Source organism: Neophocaena asiaeorientalis, unplaced genomic scaffold, assembly GCF_003031525.2.
Source record: "Neophocaena asiaeorientalis asiaeorientalis breed wild unplaced genomic scaffold, Neophocaena_asiaeorientalis_V1.1 scaffold59, whole genome shotgun sequence".
Lineage (NCBI taxonomy): Eukaryota > Metazoa > Chordata > Mammalia > Artiodactyla > Phocoenidae > Neophocaena > Neophocaena asiaeorientalis.
In genome coordinates this window covers 8,441,965-8,451,835 of record NW_020174268.1, presented here as the reverse complement: position 1 = coordinate 8,451,835, position 9,871 = coordinate 8,441,965, and the positions used below count along the sequence as shown (strand labels likewise).

The 9,871-nt window shown below is 47.2% G+C and overlaps 1 protein-coding gene across 1 annotated transcript in view; it reads left to right on the top strand.

Moving 5' to 3' along the window:
- Positions 1-9,871, top strand: part of TMEM272 (transmembrane protein 272) — a 24,381-nt gene extending 14,510 nt beyond the window's left edge. The window contains 2 exon segments of the mRNA XM_024755634.1: positions 4,235-4,395; positions 9,539-9,871. Of these exon segments, the coding sequence (XP_024611402.1) occupies positions 4,235-4,395; positions 9,539-9,871 (494 nt within the window).

Sequence of the window (9,871 nt, the reverse complement as noted above, 5' to 3'; positions counted from 1 at the left end):
TCCCTTTCATCACTTTAAATATGTCCTGCCACTCTCTTCTGGCTTGCAGAGCTTCTGCTGAAAGATCAGCTGTTAACCTTATGGGGATTCCCTTGTATGTTATTTGTTGCTTTTCCCTTGCTGCTTTTAATATTTTTTCTTTGTATTTAATTTTTGATAGTTTGATTAATATGTCTTGGCATGTTTCTCCTTGGATTTATCCTGTATGGGACTCTTTGTGCTTCCTGGACTTGATTGACTATTTCCTTTCCCATGTTAGGGAAGTTTTCAACAATAATCTCTTCAAATATTTTCTCAGACACTTTCTTTTTCTCTTCTTCTTCTGGGACCCCTATAATTTGAATGTTGGTGCATTTAATGTTGTCCCAGAGGTCTCTGAGACTGTCTTCAATTCTTTGCATTCTTTTTTCTTTATTCTGCTCTGCAGTAGTTATTTCCACTATTTTATCTTCCAGGTCACTTATGCATCCTTCTGCCTCAGTTATTCTGCTATTGATTCCTTCTAGAGAATTTTTAATTTCATTTACTGAGCTGTTCATCATTATTTGTTTGTTCTTTAGTTATTCTAGGTCCTTGTTAAATGTTTCTTGTATTTTCTCCATTCTATGTCCAAGATTTTGGATCATCTTTACTATCATTACTCTGAATTCTTTTTCAGGTAGACTGCCTGTTTCCTCTTCATTTGTTTGGTCTGGTGGGTTTTTACCTTGCTCCTTCATCTGCTGTGTGTTTCTCTGTCTTCTCATTTTGTTTAACTTACTGTGTTTGGGGGTCTCCTTTTCACAGGCTGCAGGTTCGTAGTTCCCGTTGTTTTTGGTGTCTGCCCCCAGTGGCTAAGGTTGGTTCAGTGGCTTCTGTAGGCCTCCTGGTGGAGGGGACTGGTGCCTGTGTTCTGGTGGGTCGGGCTGGATCTTGTCTTTCTGGTGGGCAGGGCTATGTCTGGTGGTGTGTTTTGGAGTGTCTGTGACCTTATTATGATTTTAGGCAGCCTCTCTGCTAATGGGTGGGGTCGTGTTCCTGTCTTGCTAGTTGTTTGGCATGGGGCATCCAGCACTGGAGCTTGCTGGCCGTTGGGTGGAGCTGGGTCTTAGTGTTGAGACAGAGATCTCTGGGAGAGCTCTTGCCGATTGATATTACATGGAGCTGGGAGGTCTCTGGTAGTCCAATGTCCTGAACTTGGCTCTCCCACCTCAGAGGCTCAGGCCTGACAGCCAGACCAGAGTACTGAGACCCTGTCAGTCACATGACTCAGAAGAAAAGGGAGAAAAAAAAGAAAGAGAAAAAAATTATTAAAATTTTAAAAATCAAAAAATAATTATAATTTTTTAAAAAGAGAGCAACCATACCATTAAACAAATCCACCAATGATAACAAGCATTAAAAACTATACTAAGATAAATATAAAAATCAGAAACAAATCAGTCACAGATAGCAAACCCCAAGTCTACAGTTGCTCCCAAATTCCACCTCCTCAATTTGGGACGATTCGTTGTCTATTCATGTATTCCACAGATGCAGAGTACATCAAGTTGACTGTGGAGATTTCATCCGCTGCTCCTGAGGCTGCTGGGAGAGATTTCCCTTTCTCTTCTTTGCTCGCACAGCGCCTGGGGTTCAGCTTTGGATTTGGACCCGCCTCTGCATGTAGGTCACCCTCAGGCATCTGTTCTCGCCCACACAGGACGGGGTTAAAGCAGTGGCTGATTAGGGGGCTCTGGCTCACTCTTGCCAGGGTGAGGGAGGGGTATGGTAGTCAAAATTGGAATGCGGGGTGAGCCTGTGGCAGCAGAAGCCAGCATGACATTGCAACAGCCTGAGGCACACTGTGTTTTCTCCTGGGGAAATTGTCCCTAGATCATGGGACCCTGGCAGTGGCGGGCTGTACAGGGTCCCAGGGTGGGTGTGGATAGTGACCTGTGCTTGTGCAGGATTCTTGGTGGCTGCAGCTTCAGCATTAGCGTCTCATGTCCGTCTCTGGGGTCCGCGCTGATAGCCGTGGCTCGCGCCCATCTCTGCAGCTTGGTTAGGTGGTGCTCTGCCTTCTGTGGGCAGACAGAGAAGGAATCCCCTCTCCTCGTGCACCCCGAAACAATGGTCTCTTGCCTCTTCGGCAGCTCCCGACATTTTCCCGGACTCCCTCCCAGCTAGCTGTGGCGCACTAGCCCCCTTCAGGCTGTGTTCATGCCACCAACCCCAGTCCTCTCCCTGGGATCTGACCTCCGAAGCCCGAGCCTCAGCTCCCAGACCCTGCCTGCCCCGGCGGGTGAGCAGACAAGCCTCTCGGGCCAGTGAGTGCCGGTCGGCAGCGATCCTCTGTGCAGGAATCTCTCCGCTTTGCCCTCCGCACCCCTGTTGCTGCGCTCTCCTCCATGGCTCCGAAGCTTCCCTCCCCGCCCCCCACCCCCGTCTCCCCCAGTGAAGGGGCTTCCTAGTGTGTGGAAACCTTTCTTCCTTCACAGCTCCCTCCCAGAGGTGCAGGTCCCGTCCCTATCCTTTTGTCTCTGTTTTTTCTTTTTTCTTTTGCCCTACCCAGGTACGTGGGGAGTTTCTTGCCTTTTGGGAAGTCTGAGGTCTTCTGCCAGTGTTCAGTAGGTGTTCTGTAGGAGTTGTTCTACATGTAGATGTATTTCTGATGTATCTGTGGGGAGGAGGGTGATCTCCACGTCTTACTCCTCCACCATCTTGAAGGTCCCCCTAAACAGAAGATTTTAATTCTACAGTGAGAATCCCCTTTCTTGGGTTCTGTTGACAAACGTATTGGTCAGGGTGACTTAACTATGCTGCAGGAACAAATCAATACTGGAATCTCAATGGCCTAATACTACAAAGGTTTATTTCTTTAAAAGTTTTTAAAATTTATTTTATATTGAGTGTAATATTTTTATTTTATAGTTGATTTACAATGTTATGTTAGTTTCAGGTATACAACAAAGTGATTCAGTTATACATACACATATATCCACTCTTTTTCATATTCTTTTTCCATATAGGTTATTACAAAATACTGAGTAGAGTTCCCTGTGCTATACAGTAGGTCATTGTTGATTACAGAGGTTTATTTCTTGCTCATGCAAATTCCAACGTGGATCAGGACCCTCTCCAGGGCTCCCCAAGGCTCCCCCAAGTGACGTGATGATGTAAAACTCTAAGCTGCTTTAGTCTTGAGCACTAACCATCTCAACCCATGGTTTCCACATGGTCAAAGCAGGGGAAGAAAACGAAGGATCATGTGTCAGTTTTTAAATGCTTTGGCCCCAAAATGCCTCATAGCCTGTTGGCTAGCACAAGTCCCACAGTCCTGGGTACCCACAAGGGGGCTGGGAAATGTGAGGGGCACGTACTGAACAGTTAATGTCTCTGCACAGCCAAGACATGTGTTAGGACCCATCCGAAGACTGGTCATTGGAGCCAGACTGGTCACTGAGGGAAATGGGAATTGCTTTCTTATATTTTAAATAATACATCATATCATCATTGGTTAAATAGGCCAAGAGACAAAGGCCTGAGAAAAGTAGAGAGAAAGCATTGCTATGGCGAGAAAAATCACCGTAAGAAAGGGTGTGGGTTTGGTAGTTTTCCAATCCGGTGACTAAGGATTTGTCAGTAAACACGTGTCCCAGCTTGGGGTTGGGTGAGTGAATTGGTCAATGATGATCATACGTTGCCTGCAACAAACATGGCACAGGATTCTGCACACGGAGGAAAATCCCCGAAAATCTTCCGGCAAATCCCCGCCCTGTGGGCCCTGGAAGCAGGGTGAACGGGAGCCTTATATTACACAGTGGATGCATTTTGGGGACGTGACCCATAAATTGGATCTTGTTTTAAGCACAGTGCCTAGATGGGGACTTCCCTGGTGGTGCAGCGGTTAAGACTCCGTGCTTCCACTGCAGGGGGCACAGGTTCAATCCCTGGTTGGGGAACTAACCATATGCTGCACGGTGTGGCCAAAAAAAAGCCTGTATATTTAAAGGGATTCTTTGGATCCTTTGGTAAAATGAATCATTGATTGGAAACACGTGTTGTCATTCACTGTTTTCATAAAAGCAAGGCATACCTGTAGCCAGTTAATATCCAGAGTGGTGCAGTGACCTTTGCCCCCAGCTCTGATGTCCAGTGGACTGCCGTTCTGTCCGGTAAGCATGCTGAAGACTGGGTGGCTCAGGAGACTGAGCAGATTCCCTGAGCAGGGGTCGAGCTTCAGTTTGTGTCATTAACGTTTTGGCTTTTGTAGACATTTACTTCATTTTCCTAATCGGCATTGTGTTCTTGAAAGCATTTCACTCAATTTTCTGTTCTGTCCCCTTTGCAGGAGTGAAGTTTTTGGAGGACTGTCCCATACACCCCCTCATTCCTCTATACTTGCTACTGGTTGGGATCATCGGGGCCTTAAAGGTAATGTCTATTTATCAATTATTTGTAGTTCTTGTTGAAATTTAACTTAAGGCACTGTGGAATGCATCCTTTAATTGTTTGCTAACAGAACAGCTTCCCCTAAGCGCAGGGTTGTTGAAACGACAGGGCCAGGTGGATCCTGATACCTGCCGCAGAGACTTGGATTTTTCCAGATGAGGAATTTTCACCCAGAGCTTCCCTCCTGCTGCCCTGAGTTCAATGTGCTAAGTTGTGGCTTTGGTCTGACTACAATTGATGCAGAGAAGTTACCGACTGCCAATTACTTATACCATTGGATTCAGCCATAATCGTGGCCTTTCTCTGTGCTTCTTTTCTAAAAAGTTTCCTGTATAGGGCAGTAGAGTTTGCATCTGGTTAAAATGTGTTCGATTTTAGCAGTTCTTATTTCTGTTTTTAACCATAGCTCTTAGTTCTCAAATGACTAGCATGGAATTTGTTAGCTGCAATCATCAATCACATGTTAAACTCCGATGTTTGGGGGCAATGTCTGTGACTCACAAGCTTATATCAGTCTAGGGAGCTGATTTGCTCATGGGTTGTATTGACATATGTTGAAACAGGAAAAGTGTTGGAAAGAAGAATATCAAAGGTCCTGCATAGTCTGCAGTTAGGTTTTCAAAATTCCAAGCCTACAGAAATGTCACACCTTCCGACAGTACCTTAGGTCTAAAATACCTTAGGTCTACCTCCATTTATTAGTGACCCTTCCCAACCATCCAAGCCCACCTCAAAGCTTTCTATATCAAAAGCTAGAAAACACAAGTGTCCGTTTTTCCAAAATGGTTTCATAAGAATGAAACAATAACACACACACACACACACACACACACACACGCACACACATAAACACACACACACACACACACAAACAGAACCGAGTGCCATATATAAAATTTCATTTGGACCCATTGTCTGATTTCTTTGTCAGCTTCCTTCTGGTGCTTGGGGCCTTCAAAAGAGGCTGCCCAGTGGCACTGGTCATATTGATCTGAGACGTCAAAGGAATGTCTTCAAGATGGCTGTTCTCACATGCAGTCGGTAGCCACCAGCTCTATTCTGTCTGGGGAAACATGTCTGATTTGGAGCAAGCATTTGGAGCCTTTTGTGTCTGAGATCACCTCACTGTTAAATACCCTCCTCTTTTGGCAGTGGTCTGGTGGGCAATGTTCTGGAATGTATAAATACAGGATCCTTTCTCTCAACATCCTGATGGGATCTACCCGGGGCTCTGTTTAGCTCCAAGGAAACTCAACGGCTCTTAGATCAACAGGGCTGCCTATGTGGCCCCAGAGTGTTAGAAGAAAGCTCTGATGGATTGAGTGCCATAGCGGTGCTCAAAACAAGGGCAGAGTTTTCAGCAATAATTACCTCTGCCCCACCCTCTCTCGCTGGACTACCTCATGATCAGGTAGAGCAAGGTAGAACTTACCTTTAGAGATACTACCGTCCATGGAGTCTGTTCCTCTTAATAACAGCAACCTTTTCCTTTACGAAAGCCAGCCCTTTATGAAAGCCAGCCCAGAACCCAAAGGTAATTTATTTTAATGAACAAACCAGGGCCCTAATAAGCAGCATTGATTTTTTTCCTGGCAATCTAGAACTGTTTGAGGCCAAATTAAATTTTTGTGCTCATCACAGCGAGGCAATACACAGTGAGTCCATAACCATGAGAGCAATAGCAAACAGGCTTGTAGAATCCCCGGACAGAGAGGTTTACTAGTGAGGCCAGTGCTTTCTACTTAACCCCCTCGGAACACTGCAGCATCTTTGAAATGCATCAGATGGCACCACCGTATTGCACTGTATTGAAGAGAAGTGGGTGGACATTTCCGAGGGTCACCTAAGAACTGACAATCATGACCCATTAGAAGATCCTGACATGAATTTAGTAGGTTGTGATCACTTTAAAAAAATAGAAGAGGGCTTCCCTGGGGGCGCAGTGGTTGCGAGTCCGCCTGCCGATGCAGGGGACGCGGGTTCGCGCCCCGGTCCGGGAAGATCCCACATGCCGCGGAGCGGGTGGGTCCGTGAGCCATGGCCGCTGAGCCTGCGCATCCGGAGCCTGTGCTCCGCAACGGGAGAGGCCACAGCAGTGAGAGGCCCGCGTACTGCAAAAACAAACAAACAAACAAAAAATAGAATAGAAAATATTAGTGCCTGATAAGTATCATGTGATATACACGCACACGTGTGTGTATGGTAAGTTGACCATGTAATTTATCATCCTAACCGGGACACTGTTGAGAGTCCAGGGGGGCTTTAATAATAGTCACGCCAGGAAAACAGCATAAACTGGCACCTCTCTGAGCCAGCCAGGGCATACGCTTACCCGATTACTAGGCTGTGACATAAAGTGTGTTTGCTACTGAGCACCGTGTTGAAAGAAAGTTTCAAAACCACTGACTTAGTGGCCGTTTGTCTACCTAACACTCCACTTCATCTTCCAGGACCCCACTTCTTAGTAATAATCGCTACCACCCCATGAGCACTTGCTATGTGCCAGGTGCCATGCTAAGGGCCTGGCCCCCATTTTTAAAGGTATTCAGTTCTCACAATGCCCCTTTGAGGCAGGTCCTTGTATCAGAAAGGATTGTTTGAATATAAGGAACAAAAAATCAGCTCTGGCTAACCTCAGAGGTAATTTGTTAAAAAAGCTCGCAACTTCAAAGGTTGGTGAAAGAGGAAGGAACCAGCTGGCTCCAGGAAGCATGGGCTGTGAGACCCGGGCAGTTGCTCTGGGCCAGCAGTGAAGTGAAATGAACCCCAGAGAGTTCCTCTCTCCTGGCATCAGGTGCCCACAAACCAGTCCTGGGAAGGTGGCTAGGTCCCTGGACCTTGGGTGCCAGGCTGACCCTGGTGTGGAGAAGGCGCCTCCAGGGAGGACAGGCCCTGGGATTCCCCCTCTGGATGCACGTGACAGTGGGGGCCAGCCCCCAGGGAATGGGACCCTATTAGGAAGGGAAATGGTGCTGAGTAACTGAACCCTGAGCTGCGCTGTCAGCTCCAGCTTACAGATGAGGGAACTGAAGCGGAAAGGTTGTTTCTCGTGGGTTTCCACGTGGTAAATGGCTGAGCTCCTGTGCGCCCCACGCCTGCCCGAGCTCATAGTCCTTCTCTTCGGCCGCCCTGCTCCTCCCAACTGGTTTTCTCCTGTTTCCCAAACCCACCACCCTTCATCTTTGCCATGCCACTCCCATTCCCACCTCTCCCTGCTCACAGGGGCTCGGAATATACCCCCTCTTCCAGGAAGCCCTCCCTGGATGCATCAGCTCTATGTGAGTGGCTCTCTGGACCCCTTTAAGCCCTCACTTCCTTTTTCTTATGTTCTGCCTCCCAGCCAGGCTACAAATCTTATTCCTAGAAAGCCTGGGAAACTGGACCATTTGGGAGCACTTTCCCGGTTTAGTAAAAAACCCCTGTGCAGGGAGATCAGCTCTGTGCTTTGTGACCACCTAGAGGGGTGGGATAGGGAGGGTGGGAGGGAAGGAGACACAAGAGGGAAGAGATATGGGAATATACATATAACTGATTCACTTTGTTATAAAGCAGAAACTAACACACCATTGTAAAGCAATTATACTCCAATAAACATTTTTAAAAAACCCCAAAAAACAAACAAACAAACAAAAAAACCCATGTGACTTAATAGCTTTGATTTAAGCACCTGGGTAGTATGGTGTAGATGGCGGTCAGAGGTGTGGACCGACATCCATCTCATCCTTTTACTCACTGTGGACCTGGGTGAAGTGACTTAACTTCTCTGAGCCTTAGTTTTCTCATCCACAAACCAGGGATAATAATATACAGCCCCTAGGTTAGCATAAGCATTAAATGAGATCATACAGGCCAAATGCTGGCCTAATCACTTCACTTAGGTTTCGTTATCTTTCATAAGTGATAACTTTTCAGTGTAGAAAACAAGAGAATACAGATAAGCACAAAGAAGGTTTCTAACCCAGTAAAGAGAGATACTGGAATCCTTCCTGGAGGAGGTGATACCTGTCTGGATGTTTATGAAAGAGTCAGGCTGGGGAGCAGAGGGGTCCCAGGATAGCGTGAGCACACAGTCCGGGTAGGGAGATGAGAAGCAGCCCCATACTGTTGGAACTTCAAGCACAGGGCTTCTCTAATGGGCCACACCCCACACACGTGCTGGGCTGGGTGTACAGCAGTGAACCAAGCATAGCTGGACCCTGCCCTTTCGTTCTAGTGGGGGAGAACTACTGGAGGTACACCCAGCATGGTCACTGTTGATGGGTTATATCGGGTGAGGAGCTGGGAGCATCCCTGGTTTCTAGCTTGGACATGTCACCAAATGAATACGGAAGATTGAGTTATGTTTTTAACATATTGAGCCTGAGGCCTGAGGATATTCAGTGGAACTTCTCCTGAGTCTGAGAGACATAGGAGGGCTTGGTGGGAAGGGCACCTGCCAGCTTTGGCTGAAGACACACCTGGTGTTATGCTCTGGCTCTTCCACTTTGACCCACGTGACCTTGGCCAACTCGTTCACCCAACTGGTCCTCAATTCCTTTGTTTCTAAAGTGAGGAAAGTGGTGTGCATTCCATAGGGTTGTTTTACATAGAACAATACGCCTAAAAATACTTTGTGTCTGTATTAGTCAGCTCAGGCTGCCTTAACAAGATTCCACAGACGGGGCAGCTTAAACAACTACCATTTAATTGGGATCGGGGAGGAGGGCACTTCCAGATGATGACCAGATCCAGGGGGTGGTCGCTGGAGGGAGGCAGAGCAGGTCACTGGAGCCAGGAGGTGCCAAGGAACTGACCTCAAGGCTAAGGAAACAAACCAGAGCAACAGGGAGACTCTGGGCGCAGAGATGAACTTCAGTCAATGAATCCCTTGTCCAAAGCAATTCACACATCTATAAAATGCCACCAAGGATGCTAAGGATTGATGCCTTCATTCTCGCCAGTTCTAATTCTTCAAAATGAAATTTCACTCCTTGGCAGCATTTCCAACTCCAGTGTGTGCACTTTTCCTAATGAATCTTTCTCTGTTTCTCTCCTACCTTCTGTCCCCTCTCCTACCTTCTGTCCCCTCTCCTCCCCCTCCTTTGTTGCTCTGCCCTCCAACCCCTGGCTCCCTACCACGACCCAGATGTCTCTCCTACTGTACAACTCCACCAGGATGAGGCGGCTTCTGTCCAAGGCCGTGGTGATTGATGATGATGACGACGATGTATATCCCTAGAGGCAGAACGCGCACAAATATTACATCCACCTTCTCCTCAGCCTCTTCCTCTTCCTCTGGTTCTTTCTGGGAAATTACTGGGTCTTTTCTGTTTACCTGCCAGATTTCATTCCACCTTTCCAGCAGCTTCAGGATTACTGTGACAAAACCCTGTACCTCTTTGCGGTAGGTGTCCTCGTGCTGGGCAGCAGCTGTGTCCACGTGTGGTCCAGGTGGAGGTCTGCTGCTGAGGAAGACTGA